The sequence below is a fragment of the Delphinapterus leucas genome, chromosome 10, assembly GCF_059928025.1.
Source record: "Delphinapterus leucas isolate spDelLeu-1000000601 "Yukka" chromosome 10, BTC_Dleu_Yukka2, whole genome shotgun sequence".
Taxonomy (NCBI): Eukaryota; Metazoa; Chordata; class Mammalia; order Artiodactyla; family Monodontidae; genus Delphinapterus; species Delphinapterus leucas.
Window position 1 is genome coordinate 44498424 of NC_143138.1, and position 20145 is coordinate 44518568.

At 37.8% G+C, this 20145-nt stretch overlaps 1 protein-coding gene across 1 annotated transcript; it reads left to right on the forward strand.

The window, feature by feature from the left end:
- The first annotated feature begins 11320 nt into the window (after positions 1-11320).
- Positions 11321-19677, forward strand: KIAA1586 (KIAA1586 ortholog). Its single transcript, XM_089919873.1, is given in 6 exon segments — positions 11321-12096; positions 12625-12708; positions 16027-16107; positions 16641-17025; positions 17028-17662; positions 17664-19677. Coding segments are annotated over 6 exon segments (2313 nt in total). The 5' UTR covers positions 11321-12075; the 3' UTR covers positions 18771-19677.
- The last annotated feature ends 468 nt before the right edge of the window (positions 19678-20145 follow it).

Below are 20145 nucleotides of genomic sequence, written 5' to 3' on the forward strand. Positions count from 1 at the left end.
ATAACTTAAATGAAAAATACACTAGAAGGAATCAACAGTAGATTAGGTGATACAGGGGAACAGATCAGCAAACTGAAAGACAGAGAGGTGGAAATCACCCAAGCTGAAAAGAAAAAAAAAAGGAATAAAAAAAAAATGAGGACAGTTTAAAAGACTTCTGAGACAACATTAAACATACTAACATTCACATTGTTGGGGTCCCAGAAGGAGAAGAGAGAGAGAAAGAGGGAGAGAACTTTTTTGAAGCAATAATAACTGAAAATTTCCCTAATCTAGGAAAGGAAACAGACTTCCATGTCCAGGTAGCATAGAAAGTCCCAAACAAGATGACCCCAAACAGGTCCACACCAGGACACATTATAACTGAAATGACAAAAGTTAAAGATAAGGAGAGAATCTTAAAAGCAGCTACGGAAAACCAACTAGTTGTACACAAGGGAACTTCCATAACACTGTCAGCCAACTTTTCAGCAGAAGCTTTGCAGGCCAGAAGGGAGTGGCATGATATAGTCAAAGTGATGAAAAGAGAAACCTGAACCAAGAATACTCCACTCAGCAAGGCTTTCATTGAGATTTGAAGGACAGATAAAGAGTTTCCCAGACAATCAAAATCTAAAAGTTTAGCACCACTAAACTGCACTAACATTTACAAGAAATGTTAAAGGGACTTCTCTAAGTGTAAAAGAAAGACCACAACTAGAAATATAAAATTACAAAAGGAAAAAAATCTCACTGGTAAGGGCAAACATACAGTAAAGGTAGTATATCCACCACTTACAAAGCTAGTAGGAAAGTTAAAGGACAAAATCATCTATATCCACAATAAGTAGTTAAGGGGTACACAAAACAAAAAGATGTAAATATGATGTCAGAAACATGACACATGCCGGGGAGGAAGTAAAAATGCAGGGTTGTTAGAATGTGTTTGAACTTCAGAGACTATCAACTTAAAATAATCACATGTATATATAAAATATATAAACCTCATGGTAACTAAAAGCAAAAATCTATAATATATACACACACAAAAAAAGAGAAAGGAATCCAAATGTAACTCCAAAGAGAGTCAGCAAATCACATGGGAAGAGAGGCAAAAGAAGAGCAAAGAAAAGAACAGAAAAAGAAAAAAAAGGAAGAATGAAGGAAACTATCAACAAAAAGGCAGCCTAATGAATGGGAGAAGAATATTTGTAAATGACATACTCAATAAGGAGTTAATATCCAAAATATACAGAGAACTCATACAATCAAACAGTAAAAAAACACACAACCCAATTAAAAAGTGGGTAGAGCATGATACTATACATAGAGAATCCTAAAGATGCTACCAGAAAACTACTAGAGCTAATCAATGAATTTGGTAAAGTAGCAGAATACAAAATTAATGCACAGAAATGTCTTCCATTCCTATACACTAATGATGAAAAATCTGAAAGAGAAATCAAGGAAACACTCCCATTTACCAATGCAACGAAAAGAATAAAATACCAAGGAATAAACCTACCTAAGGAGACAAAAGATCTGTATGCAGAAAACTATAAGACACTGATGAAAGAAATTAAAGATGACACAAACAGATGGAAAGATATACCATGTTCCTGCACTGGAAGAATCAACACTGTGAAAATGACCATACTACCCAAAGCAACCTACAGATTCAATGCAATCCCTATGAAACTACCAATGGCATTTTTCACAGAACTAGAACAAAAAATTTCACAATTTGTATGGAAACACAAAAGACCCTGAATAGCCAAAGCAATCTTGAGAAAGAAAAACGGAGCTGGAGGAATCAGGCTCCTGGACTTCAGACTATACCACAAAGCTACAGTAGTCAAGACAGTATGGTACTGGCACAAAGACAGAAAGATAGATCAATGGAACAGGATAGCAAGCCCAGAGATAAGCCCACACACATATGGTCACCTAATTTTTGATAAAGGAGGCAAGACTATACAATGGAGAAAAGACAGCCTGTTCAATAAGTGGTGCTGGGAAAACTGGACAGCTACATGTAAAACAATGAAATTAAAACACTCCCTAACACCATACACAAACATAAACTCAAAATGGATTAAAGACCTAAATGTAAGGCCAGACACTATCAAACTCTTAGAGGAAAACATAGGCAGAACACTCTATGACATACATCACAGCAAGATCCTTTTTGACCCACCTCCTAGAGAAATGGAAATAAAAACAAAAATAAACAAATGGGACCTAGTGAAACTTCAAAGCTTTTGCACAGCAAAGGAAACCATAAACAAGACAAAAAGACAACCCTCAGAATGGGAGAATATATTTGCAAATGAAGCAACTGACAAAGGAGTAATCTCTAAAATTTATAAGCAGCTCATGCAGCTCAATATCAAAGGAACAAACAACCCAATCCAAAAATGGGCAGAAGACCTAAATAGACATTTCTCAAAAGAAGACATACAGATTGCCAACAAACACATGAAAGAATGCTCAACATCACTAATCATTAGAGAAATGCAAATCAAAACTATAATGAGGTATCACCTCACATCAGTCAGAATGGCCATCATCAAAAAATCTACAAACAATAAATGCTAGAGAGGGTGTGGGGAAAAGGGAACCCTCTTGCACTGTTGGTGGGAATGTAAATTGATACAGCCACTACGGAGAACATTATGGAGGTTCCTTAAAAAACTAAAATTAGAACTACCATAGGACCCAGCAATCTCACTACTGGGCATATACGCTGAGAAAACCATAATTCAAAAGAGTCATGTACCGCAATGTTCATTGCAGCTCTACTTACAATAGCCAGGACATGGAAGCAACCTAAGTGTCCATCGACAGATGAATGGATAAAGATGTGGCACATATATACAACGGAATATTACTCAGCCATAAAAAGAAATGAAATTGAGTTATTTGTAGTGAGGTGGATGGACCCAGAGTCTGTCATACAGAGTGAAGTAAGTCAGAAAGAGGAAAACAAATACCATATGCTAACACATATATATGGAATCTGAAAAAAAAAAGGTTCTGATGAACCTAGGGGCAGGACAGGAATAAAGATGCAGATGTAGAGAATGGACCTGAGGACACGGGAAGGGGAAGGGGAAGCTGGGACGAAGTGAGAGAGTGGCATGGACATATACACACTACCAAATGTAAAACAGGTAGCTAGTGGGAAGCAGCCACATAGCACAGGGAGATCAGCTCAGTGCTTTGTGACCACCTAGAGGGGTGGGATAGGGAGGATGGGAGGGAGATGCAAGAGGGAGGAGATATGGGGATATATGTATAGGTATAGCTGATTCACTTTGTTATAAAGCAGAAACTAACACACCATTGTAAAGCAATTATACTCCAATAAAGATGTTAAAAAAAAATGGGTAGAGGACCTGAACACACGTTTCCAAAGAAGACATACAGATGGCCAACAGGCACATGAAAAGATGCTCAACATCACTAATCATCAGGGAAACTCAAATCAAAACCACAATGAGCGATAACCTCACACCTACCAGAATAGCTGTTATCAAAAAGACAACAAATAACAAATTGTGGAGAAAAGGGAACCATCATACACTGTCAATAGGAATGTAAATTGGTGCAACCACTATGCAAAACAGTAAGGAGAGTCCTGAAATAATTAAAAATAGAACTACCATAAAATCCAGCAATTCAACTTCTGGATATTTTTCCAAAGAAAACAGAAACACTATTTTGAAAGGATATATGCACCCCTTATGTTAATTTCAGCATTATTTATAATAGCCAATATATGGAAGCACCCCGAGTGTCCATTGATAGATGAATGGATAAAGAAGATATATATATGGCAGAGGCAAGGCAGATTTGGGAAATTTCCTGATACTTAAACAATCAATAAGTGTTATCAAAGAGTGACAAACAGAATTGTTGATAATATTTTAAGATGGGTATGTGGGGATCATTAATTTTCCTTTGTGTGTTTGAGTTTTTTTTAAGTCTTGTGAGATAAAAATATATGTTAAATATTTTAGTTGTTATCTATGCTGGAATTCTTCTGAATAGATCATAAAATAATTCCTAAGTCACCTCAAGAATAATTGTTCTTATTAACAATTTTGTATTTTTAAGCAAAAATTTGTAGTTGACACAAAGATAAATAACTCATACTGTTATTATAACATATTATTATAACCTAAAAACTGTTAAAAATACTATAAGAACTCTAACATAAATTTGCTCTGTTTTTTTTTTTTTACTTGCTTTTTATAGGTATTATAGTTACCTGAAACAAAAGAACCTTCAGTAGTAAATCTAACATAGGATTTTGCTGGAGACTCTGCAGCCTCCCTGGCAGTGAGCACAGGGACAGGTGCAGTGAGTGACAGCCTGGGAGAAACCTGCGACATTGTTGGGCTGCCCTGATGGAGCACAAGCTTGTGAAGAAGCTGCATGTAGATTTCACCCTCAGTACCAGTGAGGCATCAAACCAGAGAATTTCTAGCAGGCCCGTGAGCATGCAATATGGTTTCTTGGAAATATGCACTTTCCCACCCCAAAGTGGTCCTTTGTACAGCTAAACTAACAGGACAATCAGGGCTCTTATCCTAGCAACAAAAACTTTAACCCCTAAGATTCATCATTGTTCTAATCAATCCCTGTACGTTTATTATTACCAATGACTCTCCATTTTAGCTTTTGGATCTTTAGTATAAGCACATGTTTGGAAAAGTGAACAGTGAAATAATCAATGTTCACAAACATGACAGCAGCAAAATCAGCCTAAAATCTGATAATCATATCTAATGAAGTAATAGAGTTTTGGCAATAAGATTACAGGATTATTCTGTTACATAAAATTGTATAAAATAAGAATCTGAAAAGATGAGAACAGCAAGACATTTTTATTTGAATATTAAACTATTCCACTGTGCTCCTGAAAAAGAAATAAACCCAAGTTTTCTTGATTGCTAAAACAATGCATCAACTTTTTAAAAAATCTTTTTTCATGTTTGTTTGTTTACATGCTTCTAACTTTTTATTGCCCAAAGTATATTAAATATGCATGTGTAATACAAAACATCAAACTGCTACATTGCTTAGTTTTAACCGATTTGTTTTCATAGTATCAGAAGAGAAAATAATTGAAAACAAAATCATATGGGTTTAGTAATCACACATATATACAAATACCATTTTGTAAATGAATAAAAGATAAAACATTCTTTATCAACAGGCTTCTCGTTTGATATCAGGTTGTCACACGTGACAACTGTACAATGTCAAGCCATGATTCTTCAGTGCACAAGGCCATGTTCAAACTTGGAAAGGAGGATGAATATGATGGTTAAAAAGTCCAGCACTGTGGACCCAGGAACATTCCATAAATGTTGCTTGATAACAATGTGGTTGTACAAAATAAATATTCTTAAGGCAATAACTTATGTTAACATTTGCTACTTTTACTTAAATATAAATAAATCCCATTGAAAACATAAAAAGCATTTGCTTTTTTCTTATTAATGTATAAAATCCAGGGAGAAAATCATTTTCTAGGCTGATGGCTTCTTTACATAATACAGGGGTGCCTGTATCTTTTCAAATTAGTTTTGTCTGGGTATATGCCCAGGAGTGGAATTGCTGGATCCTATGGCAACTGTATTTTTAGTTTTTTAAGGAACCTCCATACTGTTCTCCATAGTGGCTGCACCCATTTACATCCCCACCAACAGTGTAGGAGGGTTCCCTTTTCTCAACACCCTCTCCAGCATTTATTATTTGTAGACTTATTAAAAAGATTTTTAAAAACCTAAAAATATAAAAATAAAAAACTTCATATATTGAACGATCATATATGCTTGTCAAATAAGAGCTGAGGTGAATTTTTTTTAATTCAGTATCTGCAACGTCATTGTCTGCTCTCTGGGTTTCAATTTTGTGGTCACCTGATAGACCATCCACTGGAAGTGTATGTCCATGTTCATTCTGTGGGCTCTGGTCATTGTGAGGTGGAGCCTGGGCAGGGCTAATCATCCTGGGGGTCAATAACAAATATCAGTGCTCCTGTTCCCTGGTTATAGTCAAATACAGGGTCAAAAAGTCAACGTGTCTCAGGAAGTCCCAAATCTGAAAATTAACAAAGCAGTTAAAACCTACAGCTAACATTATACTTCATGATGGAAGACTGAATACTTTCCCTTTAAAGTCAGAAACAAGTCAAGAATGTTCATTCTCACCACATATAGTCAAGATTATTTTGGAGCTTCTAACTAGTTCAATAAACCAAGGAAAGAAATAAAAGGTATTCAGGGGACTTGCTTGGTGGTGCAGTGGATGACTCCACACTCCAAATGCAGGGGGCCTGGGTTTGATCCCTGGTCAGGGAACTAGATCCCACATGCATGCCACAACTAAGGAGCCCATGAGCCACAATTAAGGAGCCCACGAGCCACAACGAAGGAGCCTGCCTGCCACAACTAAGACTTGGTGCAACCAAAAAAAAGAGTCAGTGGAATGTGCAAAGTCTTTAAAAATAAATAAATAAAAAGTATTCAGATTGGAAAAGAAGCAAAAAACTGTCTTCATTCATAGACAACAAGTTTATCTATGCAGATGATCTAAGGGAATCTCCAAAAAGTACTAGAACTAAAGAGTAAAAAAAGTGTAAAAAAAAAAAAAGAACTAAAAAATGAGTTCAGCAAAGTTGCAAGATACAAGATCAATTTACAGAAATCATTGTATTTCAGCTGTCGGGTCAGCAAGATGGCAGAATAGGAGTTTTCTACCATCATCTTCATCCATGGATGAGACTATCTTTGTGGGAGCCCAGGGGTCCAGCAGAGAGGTTCCAGCACACCACTGAACAAAATAATCCAAGAATAGATGGACTGAAGATGGTAAGAACAGTTTCACTTTACCCACATCACCACTCCCCCAAGGTGGCACAGCTTAGTACCAAGAGAAACCCCCTTGGACCATAATTTCTCCCATGGGGGTAAGTGAGAGGTAGTGAATGAGCTGGTCCACCCAAGCCATGCTGAACGCTGCCTAAGAGGCCCACTTCTTTCTTGCCTACCCAGAATCCCGAGGTATTTGACATGGCTAGATAGGGGAGAGGCTGGGTGCAGGGAAGAGAGATGGGAATTACAGAAACCAGGACCCAGACTCAACAAAGGGCTGAGGATCCTACTGACTGACAGACTCCACCAGGAGGCCTGCCCACCAGCCCCCTGGGACACCTCACATGCAGACCCCCACAAATAGGACACCCCCACTGGTCTGTTCATAGATTGTAAGAATAATATTGTTAAAATGTCCTTAAATGATCTACAGATTCAATTATAATCTCTATCAAAATCCCAATGGCATTTTCATGAAATAGAACAAACAATTCTAAAATTCCTATGGAACCACAAAAGCCACTGAATAGCCAAAGAAATCTTAAGAAAGAAGAACAACAGCTGAAGACATCACAATTCCTGATTTAAAGTTATATTACAAAGCTATAGTAATCAAAACAATATAGTACTGGCATAAAAACAGACACATAGACCAACAGAACAGTATTGAAAGCCTAGAAATAAAACCACCCATATATTAACAACTAATCTTTGACATAGGCATCAAGAACACACAATGGGGAAAGAATAGTCTCTTCAATATATGGTGTTGGGAAAACTGGATATTCACATGCAAAAAATAAAATTGGACCCTTATCTTACTGTATACACAAAAATTAACTGAAACTAAATTAAAGACTTAAATGTAAATCCTGAAACTGAAAAACTAATAGAAGAAAATGTAGGGGAAAAGCTCATTGACATTGGCCTTGGCAATGATATTTTTGGATATGACACCAAAAGCACAGACAACAAAAGCAAAAATAAACAAGTGAACTTCATCAAACTGAAAAGTTTCTGCCACAGCAAAGGAAACTATCAACAAAACAAAAAGGCAACCTACAGAAGGGAAGAAAATATTTGTAAACCATAAACCAAATCTCTTTAAAGAGAGATTAACATACAAATATATAAGGAACTCATACAACTCAATAGCACAAAACCAAATAATCTAAAAATGAGCAAAGGACCTGACCTTATTTTTCCAAAGAAAACATACAAATGGCCAACAGTTATATGAAAAGGTGCTTAATGTCATTAATCATCAGGGAAATGCAAAGCAAAACCACAGTGAAATATCACCTCACCCCTGTTAAGATGGCTATTATAAAAAAGATAAGAAATAATAGGGGCTGGCAAGTATGCGGAGAAAAGGGAACCCTTGTGCACTGTTGGTGGGAATGTAAATTGATACAGTCACTATGGAAAATAGTATGGAGATTCCTCAAAAAATTAAAAATAGAACTACCATATGATCTAGCATATACCTTCTGGGTATATATGTGAAGGAAATAAAATCTGTATCTCAAAGAGATATATGCACTCCAGTGTTCATTGCACCATTATTATGATAACCAAGACATGGAAACAACCTAAATGTCTGTTGACAGATGACTGGATAAAGACAATATGGTACACATACACAGTGGAATACTCTTCCACCTTAGAAAAGAAGGAAATCCTGCCATTTACAGCAATGTGGATGAACGTGGAGGACATTATGCTAAGTGAAATAAGCCAAACACATAAGGATAAATACCACATGATCTCATGTGTGGAATCTAAAAAAGATGAACTCATTGAAACAGAGAGCAGAATGGTGGCTACCATGGGCTGTGGGGGTGGGGGAAATGAGGAGATGTTGGTCCAAGGGTACAAACTTCCAGTTATACGATGAGTAAGTTCTGGAGACCTAACATAGATAGCATGGTGACTATAGTTAACAATAATGTATTGTATACTTGAAATTTGCTAAGAGAATAGATCTTAAGTGTTCTCACCATGCACACACCCAAAATGGTAACTATGTGAGTTGACAGATATCTTAATTAGTTTGATTGTGGTAATCTTTTCACAATGTGTAATAATATCGAAACATCATGTGGCACACCTAAATGTATACAATTTTTATTTGTCAATTACATTTCAATAAAGCTAGAGAAAAATCTGTTTTATTTCTGTAATAATAATGGACAATCAGAAATTGAAATTTGAGAAATCATACCAATTACAATACCATCAAAAAATATGAAATACTTAGCAATTAATCTGACAAGATATATAACAAGATACAAAATAGAAGATACAAGATAACATCTGACAGTGAAAACTACAAAACGTTGTTGAGATAAGCTAAACACCTACAAGAATTAGATAAACAAGAAGATAAAGCTGAACGACTAACACTATTTGATTTCAAGACTTATTGCAAAACTACAGTAATCAAGATGGTGTGGTACTGGTGTCAAGATAGATAAATTCATCAGTAGAATATAACTGAAAGTTCAGAAACAGACCCACACGAATATGGACAACTGGTATTTGACAAAGGTGCAAAGGCAATTCAAATGAAAACTATTCTTTTCAGCAGCTGGTCCTGGAACAATGGTATATACATATGCATACCTCACATCATATACAAAAATGAATTCTAAATGGACCACAGACCTAAAATTAAAACCTAATTTAAAAAATTTCAGAAGAAAACAAAGAGGAATATTTGTAATCTTGCTTAGATACACCACCACCAAAAAAAAAAAATTGATAAATTAGACTTCATCAACTGTAAGAACTTCCCTTTGAAAGACAATTTTAAGAAAATGGAAAGAAAAGCCATAGACTGGGAGAAAATATTTGCAAATCACATATCTGTTAAGAACTTGTACCCAGAATAAATAAACAATTTTCAAAATTCGATAAGAAAATAAACAACTCATTTAAATAACAGACAGAAGATCTTAACAGACACCACCAGTGAAGACATACCGATGGCAAAGGAACACATAAAAAGATGCTCAATATTATTACGTTATTAGTCATTAGGTTAATGCAAATTAAGATTACAATGCAGGGGACTTCCCTGGTGGTGCAGTGAATAAGAGACTCCGTGCTCCGAATGCAGGGGGCCTGGGTTCGATCCCTGGTCAGGGAACTAGATCCCACATGCATGCCACAACTAAGGAGCCCTGAAGCTGCAACTAAGGAACCCACCTGCCGCAACTAAGACCTGGTGCAACCAAATAAATAAATACATATTTTTAAAAAATATCACAATGCAGGGCTTCCCTGGTGGCACAGTGGTTGAGAGTCCACCTGCCGATGCAGGGGACGCGGGTTCGTGGCCCGGTCCGGGAGGATCCCACATGCCGCGGAGCAGCTGGGCCCGTGAGCCATGGCCACTGGGTCTGCGCGTCCGGAGCCTGTGCTCTGCAACGGGAGAGGCCACAACAGTGAGAGGTCCGCGTACCGCAAAAAAAAAAAAAAAAAAAAAAAAAAAATCACAATGCAATATCACTACATACCTATTAGAATATCTTAAATGGAAAAGACCATCCCCTCAACAATTACCGAAATGAAGGGCATGAGCACATTTGGGCTCTAGGCACATACGTGCTGCTGTTTACCAAGAGCTTAACTCAAAAACTCCCAACGGCAACCTATGACAGTGCGTTTCTATTGAACTCTTACCAGCAGACTAGGAAAATCGTTTTGTTGTTTTTTTTTTTTTTTTGCGGTACGCGGGCGTCTCACTGTTGTGGCCTCTCCCGTTGCGGAGAACAGGCTCCGGACGCGCAGGCTCAGCGGCCATGGCTCACGGGCCCAGCTGCTCCGCGGCATGTGGGATCTTCCCGGACGGGGCATGAATCCGTGTCCCCTGCATCGGCAGGCGTACTCTCAACCACTGCGCCACCAGGGAAGCCCCTAGGAAAATCTTTTAAATGCAAACCTCTCCTAGACATTTAAGGGATTTAGAAATGGTTAATTTACCTGTGGCTTTTGGGGAGATCATCATGGTAGGTCCCTCCTGTTCTCAACTTTCTTTTACAAGCCCCAAATTTAGTTGGAACAAGTGCACTTTGTGAAAATGCAAAAACTATAACAGTTGTATCTAATACCACCTATGAACATAATGTCATGTGCTCATTTAGACTGGCAAAAACGGACCTCCGACGAGAAATTAAATGTCTGCTGGGCTTAAATATCACACACACATTAAAGTCAGCTTAAACATTAACAAGGGACAATATCTCTACCAAAGAAATACGGCACAAAGTCAAAGTGACTTTGATAACTACTGGTTTCTTATTTGCTCAATGAGAAACTTTGTTCTCTAAAATCAGACTATGAGACACTTTGTTCTTTGAAAATGTATCAGTAAGAATGAAATGCCCCTCTCTTTGCTGGTCTCTTTGATATAGAGAACCAGCCCCATATCTCACACCTGGCACAGGGGTTTCTGGATACATCATTTAGTATCTATCTTAATTTGTAGTTCCCAAGTTACCAAGACCTTTGCAGTCCAGACCTAATGTTGAACTCTTTACACGCGGCCCTATAATTGCTTTTGACCCTATCAGAACAGTTTCACTGACATTTCACCTACCTAAACCCTTCCTTAAAATCTCATAACTCCATTCCTTTGTCTCCCGAGGTTATTCCGCTGTATGGCCTCGCTCACTGCAGGCCAGGGTCAGAATCATAAAGGTGATTCTGTGGGAATACAGGTTCGTCGGACTACAGGTGATCTTAGGCTGATGGGGAAAGGAGGAAAAGCTTTACATGTCCTCAGATAATACCTGTTTTCACACATTTTATCTGTTCACAATCGTTTGTGTGTTTTTTAAAGAAAACGGTTGGTCATGATTTCACTAGTAAGCATTTTAACACCATTGATCTATTATATAAGCCACAATTTTGTTCTAAAACAGAAAACAGAGAAGTTGGGAGACAAAGGTCACCTAATGATTCCACTTGAGCTGCAGAAGTTTCTCGAGGAGCGCATGCGCAGTAGCTCAGTCTTCCCGCGCCCCTCCGCGCGCGGAGCGGTCTCGGCGCGGCCGGAACTACAGTTCCCAGCGGCCCGCGCGGCGGATGAGGGTGTCCGGAGCTCTGGGAGGGAGGCCAGGCCCCACGGGCCTACTGGGCCGCTGCTCAGGGGAAGCGGTTTGCAGCCCTTTCTGCCGCCGGTGGCGGAGGCGGCGGCGGGGAGATGGAAGACCCAGGGTCGGAGGTGAGTAGCGGGCTGGGCCCGGCCTTGTGCAGAGTCCGGGGGGTGCTGGGCCGTACCTGGGGTCTGGGGGGCTTAGGGGGCCTGGGGAGCTTAGGGGGTCTGGGGCCTAGGAGGCCAGGGGGTCTGGGGGCCTGGGCCTGGGGGGCTTGGAATCTGGGGCCTGGCGGACTAGGGGCCTGGGGGTCTGGAGGCCTAGAGTTTGGGGCCTAGAGTCTGGGGCCTGGGGACCTAGTGGGCCTGGGGGAGAGGGCCCCGCAGCAACAGTGGCCGCCCGGCTCGGGGACCGCTGCTCGGCGCGGGCGCGGCGTGGGTTCCGAGGCCGACTGCCTCTTGGGGGAGCGTGCTCCCTGCTCCTCGGGGAGAAGGGATGCGGAGGAGCCCCTGCGGTTCCACGGACGCGAGCTCGGGCTCGCGGAGGCTGGGGCTCCGTTAGGTCTCCTCGAGAGCTTTCCTTCTTCGTTCCCTTAGGAAAAATCTCCTGTAAGTGCGGGGTTGTCTAGATAACCGTGTTTTGGCTTACTTTTATAGATAATAGAATGTGTCCCTCCAGCTGGGCCTGAGGCGTCCGAGTCAACACCCGAGGAAAATGAAGATGACATTCAGTTTGTTAGTGTAAGTAGCGACGATATTCGGGTTTTTCCGAGTCAGAGACTATGCGTGATAAGCCGTGATGTGATTACCTCTCACCTGTTTGTTCTTCATGCAGCAAACGTGTGTGAATGTCTGATAGAGACTGTACACTGTGGAGTAGGGCATAGGAGCAGGGAATTTGCCTGAAGAGGTGTCTGAGCAGCCCCAGTAGGCATCACAAAGCCTGTGGCCTGCGGTGCGTGTTGTACCCTGAATCTCGCCTCTCCCCCTGCACTTAGAGCCGTTCATGTACGCAGGGTTGTGGTCTCCTAAGAGTGCTTTGAAATGAGGCAAGAGTAACTTCTAAAAGATAGCACACAGGTTAGGGAGAAGGGGCGGTAGTGATGAGGAATGAGGTAGAAAACCAGAAGGGCTGCAGGAACTCAACTTCTGAGCCTGTGTGTCTCCATAACGTGAAGGCGGGTGGCTTGAAGACTTCACTAAGCTCCGAGCTCATCCTGTTACAGGACAGTCCAGCAGGCGAGGTTCACAATGAAGGGCCCGTATCACCAGGAGCATCCTGTATCTTTCTGTTTTTATTCCCTTTGGACAGTAGTTTTCAAGCATTAGTAAGTAGAAGTGTGTGGATTCCCGGACCTCACTCCAGACTTATGGAATCAGAAATGGGAGGTGGGGCCCAGGAATCTTGATGTTGGTGCAAATGCAGGGGTGTATGAAGCTGTGAACACACTTTGTAAAACATTGGTTGCAAGAAGTGAAGGGGGTGCTATGATACATTTGAGGGTAATTTCCACCCCACACTGTTAAAGTTTTACAAAGGCTCTGCTTCAAGTAGTATCTTAGTTAGCTAGAGAATATTTCTACTGTGAATGACTCTTTTTGAATATTGTAGTTAGTTGAGGTTTGCTGTTAAAGGTGTATAACCTTTTTTAAAGGTTTGCCTGTTTAATGTTTGTGTGTTTCTTAGTTACTGTAGGTTTATGGCAACCATGTAATTGACTTGTTTTTATTTTTATATTTTTTTTCAGTTTTTTTTTGACATCTTTATTGGAGTATAATTGCTTTACAATGGTGTGTTAGTTTCTGCTTTATAACAAAGTGAATCAGCTATACATACACATATATCCCCATATCTCCTTCCTCTTGTAAATGACTTGTTTTTAAATCAAACAAAATTCCCTCCCTAAAGGTTGTGGTAACATTGTTTTTATGTTCTAGTAGGGTTATATAGAAATTCTTTAAAAGATCAAGATCATTTCCTTGACATTCTTCGCCACAATAGTGCATGTGGTACTTTTTTCTTGACACTTGAACTTTTATAAATTTGGGGATACCAAGAAGGATTGTATGCTGACTTTGCCTCCCCATGTGCTGAGAAGTGATGTAGCTGTGGAAATTGAAGAGCCATGATGTCTGTTTTTGTACTGAAAAACATTTGGAAAGAGGATTGCAGGGGACATTAGGAAAAATAATTTAGGTTCTTCCTGACCGTGGTATAAAGACAATGAATAGGATACGATGACCTTGATGGTGTTTTGTGCAGCTCTAGCTAGGCGTGACACAAGTGTTTATGATTTGTGTGCCTCATTTTGAGAAACACAGTAGGATTCTACAAAATTAAGGTTGGAGAAATAAATGGGTGTAATTTTGTGTCATACTCTCAGGATTAAATGCATAATCATGTTGTAAATTCTGACTGAGTTAATATATTAGCTTGTGTTAAGGTGAGGTTTAGAAATCTTAATTTAAATTTTATTTTAAATATAGAGAATTTTTTGTATCTTTGCATCCAGAGTAGTGTACATCCAGCTTGCTAGAACCTCTTAGAAATAGCCTTGTTTACAATTAGAGGATTGAAGATTTGACAGCTCAATAAGAAATGAATTATATGCACTGAGTGGAATTGCAGTACGAGAAGAATCTAGTAAAAATATTCCTGTTGCATTTAAATGGTACCACATAAAAATGATCATTTAATTCTCCTTTAAACTACATTCAGATCAGAATTTACTTCCTCTCACCCCATCCTATGCTGGGTTCCATCAGGATGTGTTTATTACTATGTTTCTTATAGTACCAGCCAAAAAAGATGAAATGCTACTGGGTACAATGCTCTGCTTGAGGGTTCTCAGATACAAAAAAATTTTTGTGTTCTTTTTATATCTTTTATCAAGAATGTTACTACTTGACGTATTCTGGTTTGGATTTCTTAGTTTTTTCGTATAAATCTTATTTTCCAGCCTCAGTCTGCATTATGGCACAGCATCCTCTTTGTATGCTGCCATATATATAAGCCCCAAACTAAACACAATATGCTGAAAGAAAGGAATGATGAAAATTGGGGAGTACAGAAAGAGCTCTTATCTTTGGTGTAAATTTTCCTGAAGTGCAGTGTACATACAGAAGAGGGCACTTGCTCATTATTCTGCTTGCCCTCACTCTACTTTAGTATTAAATTACCATTTGTCTGCATTGGTTTTCTTCTTAACTGATCATCCCACATTTCATACTCTCTTAATCTTCTTCTTCTTTTTTTTAAAAAAAATAATTAGCAGTTCAAGTTTATTTTTTAAAATATTTATTTATTTGGCTGTGCTGGGTCTTAGTTGCGGCATGCGGGATCTTTTTTTAGTTGTGGCACACAGGATCTTTAGTTGAGGCGCATGGGATCTGTAGTTATGGCATGTGGGATCTAGTTCCCTGACCAGGGATTGAACCTGGGCCCCCTACATTGGGAGCATGGAGTCTTAGGGAAGTCCTGTCTCCTAATCTTCTTGAAGCACAGCTTTAATGTGGTTCCCGTCTCAACACTACTAGTTGATTCCTTTGCCTGTAAAATAAAATCTAGGTTTTCAACTGGGGTATTTAAGGCCTGGTCTATGTTGAAGGTAGTATGTGTGTAAAGAAAAGATTGAAGAGATTTGATATTTGGTTGCGTAAGGATATGGAGGATGAAGCAGAGATATCAAAGAACTCCATGCTTTTGAGCTTAGATATGTAAAAGATTATTGATAACCATCCCAGTTAAAAAATACTGTACCGTGATATCTGTGTCTTTTAAACATTATCCCTGGTCTATTTCCCGTTTCCAAAGGAGTACATGGCTTTTTCCCTCTATATAGATTTAGGCTCTTTTTGGGTTTTGTCGTCATTGCATATTGGTCTTCTCTGAATCTTTACCTCTGCTGGTTCTGTTTCTGATTATTTTGCACCACCAGTGAGGCCACCTCTTCACAGGAATTCTTGCTAATTCCAACCAAAAAACCCCTAGTGATTGTAAAGGCACATTTGGTTTGAATGATTGTTAATGACTTGTAAATTTGCTGACTTCCTTTTTAGGAGGGACTATCAAGACCTGTTCTTGAATACATTGATCTGGTCTGTGGTGATGATAAAGAGCATAGCACCTATCATAGTGATGTAAGTATATTATATTTGTGTTTCTTCAGTTGTGTCATTAAGTGCAGTATGTGCTGGAGGTGGCTTGAACTGGCTTGCAAGAATTGTTTGTTAAATTTGAGCTGATTGTTAAACATAGCCGTTCTTAAAAATTCAAGTATAACTCAGCCATAAGAAAGAATGAAATAATGCCATTTGCAGCAACATCGATAGACCTAGAGATTATCATACTAAGTGAAGTAAGTCAGAAGGAGAAAGACAAACACCATATGATACCAGTTATATATGGAATCTAAAATATGATACAAATGGACTTATTTACAAAACAGAAACAGACTCACAGATATAGAAAACAAATTTATGGTTACCGAAGGGGAAAGATAGGGGAGGGATGAATTAGGAGTTAGGAATTTGCAGATACAAACTACTGTATACAAAGTGGATAAACAACAAGGTCCTACTGTATTTTGTAATAACCTATAATGGAAAAGAATGTGAAAAAGAATATATATAACTGAATCACTTTGCTGTACACCAGAAACTAACATAACGTTGTAAATCAACTACACATCAATTTAAAAATTCAAGTATATAAAAACTTAAAGGTAAACTATTGTGGATTGTCTAAGTCTAAGGAATCAAATTTCAAATATGTTGAACAACCAGTCATTGAAGAAAAGCCATCATGTTCATCAAAGGAAGAAATGGATAATCTTGTGCTTCCAGATTGTTGGAATGAAAAACAAGCATTTATGTTTGCAGAACAGTACAAATGGCTTGAAATAAAAGAAGGTAAATTAGGATGTAAGGATTGCTCAACAGTTCGGCATTTGGGATTGAAAGCAGAAAAGCATGTCCATGTGTCCAAGGAGTGGATTGCATATTTAGTAACCCCTAACGGCAGTAATAAAACTACTAGACAAGCTTCTCTGCGAAAAAAATTAGGGAACATGATGTTTCTAAAGCCCATGGTAAAATTCAGGATTTGTTAAAGGAATCAATTAATGACTCAGTTTCTAATTTAGTGCATAAACAAAGTAATAAAAATATTGATGCTACTGTGAAAGTTTTCAATACTGTTTATAGTTTAATAAAACATAGTAGACCTTTATCTGATATTGAAGGGGCAATAGAATTACAAGAGAAAAATGGAGAGGTCAGTTGTTTAAATACACGATACGGTGCAACAAGAATAGCAAAGCATATTGCAAAAGAAATAAAGATGACGATATTTAAGAATATTATAGAAGAAAATGCCAAAATCTGTATTGTAATTGATGAGGCATCCACAGTTTCAAAGAAAAGGACCTTCGTGATTTATCTCCAGCGCACAGTTCAGTCGGTTCCTGCACCCGTAATGTTATTTGTTGCTTTGAAAGAATTGGTGTCAACCACAGCAGAGTGTATTTTCAATACATTATTGAGTACTTTAAATGATTGTGGTTTCACTAATGAATATTTGAAAGCAAATTTAATTGCATTTTGTTCTGATGGTGCTAATACAGTGCTGGGAAGAAAGTCTGGAGTAGCTACAAAGTTGTTAGAAAATTTTCCTGAAATCATTATTTGGAACTGTTTTAAACCATCGATTGCACTTGTCCCTTGATGATTCAATATCTGAAATAAAACAGGTGACTCATTTAAAAATATTTCTCCATAAAATTTATTCTAATTATCATCAATCTAATAAAAATCAAAACAAGCTTTTAGAAAATGTAGCTAAAGATCTTGAAATTGAAATTGTTAAAATTGGCCGGATAATGGGACCAAAATGGGCGGCATGTAGTTTACAAGCTGCTACTGCTGTATGGCGTGCATATCCTGTATTATATATGCATTTTTCTCATTCTCATTCTGGTTTGGCAAAGAGATTAGCTAACATTAATTTCTTACAAGACCTTGCTTTAATGATTGACATTCTTGAAGAATTCTCACTACTTTCAACTGCATTACAGTCAAGCTCAGCTAACATTCAGAAAGCACAAAAATTGATCAAACGTACCATAAAAGCCTTGGAAAATTTAAAAAGTGGTGCTGGAAAGCATGAATCTCAAATTGAAGGTTTGATTAAGTCAGATAAGTTTAAAGATATTCCATTTAATAAAAATAATAAATTTAATGCCCTTCCTAGGAACATGTTACTAGAAAATATAATTCAACACATGAACTTACGTCTTTTATCTGACAGGAACCATGATGAAAGTATTTTTAATTATTTTGATTTGCTAGAACCTTCTACATGGCCTTATGAAGAAATAACTTCACCATGGATAACTGGTGAAAAAAAATTATTTCATTTGTGTGAAATTTTAAAATTCGAAATTGATTTGAATGATTTTCGGGAATTTGTAAATAATGTAAAGTCAAACAATGTTTCAATTCCTACAACCGTACAAAAAGCTAAAAAGATAGTTAGCACCATTGCAGTCAATAGTGCTGAAGCTGAAAGAGGTTTCAATTTAATGAACATAATTTGTACAAGGGTGAGAAATAGTTTAACAGTAGGTCATATATCAGATTTAATGACTATAAGTTTGTTGGGAAAAGAGTTAGCTGATTGGGATGCAACTCCCTTTGTAAGATCCTGGTCAAATTGCAATCACAGATTAGCTACAGATACAAGAGTTCGACAAAAGTCAACAAAAGTCTATGAGAATCAGTTGGCTATATGGAACGTACAATAAAGAGTATTGTGTGGGAATTCCCCGGTTAGGTCTTGGCGCTTTCACTGCCATGGCCTGGGTTCAATGCCTGGTCAAGGAACTAAGGTCCTGCAAGCCGCGTGGTGCGGCCAAAGAGAAAAGAGTATTGTATATGATTTTATCATTTGTAAATTGTATGCTGCACATCTTTTAAATGCATACATTTTTATTTCAAAAGCCAGTTGTTAAACATTATTCAGCACGTTGCTGTTTAAAAGGCATTCTCCAAAGAGATAAAGTTGATTGTTTTTAGGAGCAATGGGTTTTTAGAGGTTGGTCCATGTCTGCTAGAGTGAGCCAAATACATATTTCAGGGAATCCTATACAGAACATCCAACAATTCCATTTTTGCTTTTTTAAATTTTTTTGTGAGGATACGAAAGAGTAATATAACCCAAATAACTTCTAAGCCCTGGAAGTTATATCAAATAAAAGAGAAATGGAATAAAAACTGCAAGCCTTGTGACTTTTGTCTTTCTCATTTCCATATCTGCACTATCTAATATGGTAACCACTAGGACCATGTGGCTATTAAGCATTTGAAATGAGTTCAGTAGGACTAAGAAAGTAGATTTTTAAATTAATTTTAATTAAACATAAAAACTAAAGCTGTGTGAAATATTTTTGTTGAACTCAACTTATTTTTTTTAAAAATACATTTAACTTTGTTATCTTGCTTAAGGTGTGATTGTTGGAATGTGCTTGTCAGACTCCATGTGCTATGTCTGGTATTATATATAAACATCACTGATTGAGTTGGTGTTGGATTCAATGTAAATTATTTTTTACTATGAATCAATGTAACGTAGTGTATTTATCTGAATATTTTATGCTGACAACTGGAATTACAGTGATTACTTCTGTAAATCATAGTTGGTAATTGATATACTTGTTTTACTTACTATTTTTCTAGTTTAGACATGAATATGAACGAACTTTAAATTTTAAAATGAAGGCATACTGAAAAAGCAACAAGTAGAACTGCAGAAGCTAGTCCTACAACTGGGACAGTAAACAAAGACTGGAAGAAGGTATGTTGCAGATTTCACAGTGAATGACGATTGCAGTTTGTTGTGGCAGAGAAAAACAAGCTATAACTTAACAAAAAATAAGACAGTAAAGTAACAATATTGAGACAGTTCCAGCAAATGCATAATGAATGAGTGAATGAAGTTACCTTCAAAAGTCAAAAAAGAATTGAAATTTAGTCGCCTGAAATCACAATGAAATGTCCAACAGAATTTTTTTGAACAACTTTTAAAAGGATTGAGTTTGTTAAGTTTGGCCAGATATAAAACAGCTTGGATTCTTGCATGAAAAAGAATTAGTTTTAGATATAGATGGAAAGTAAAGTTCA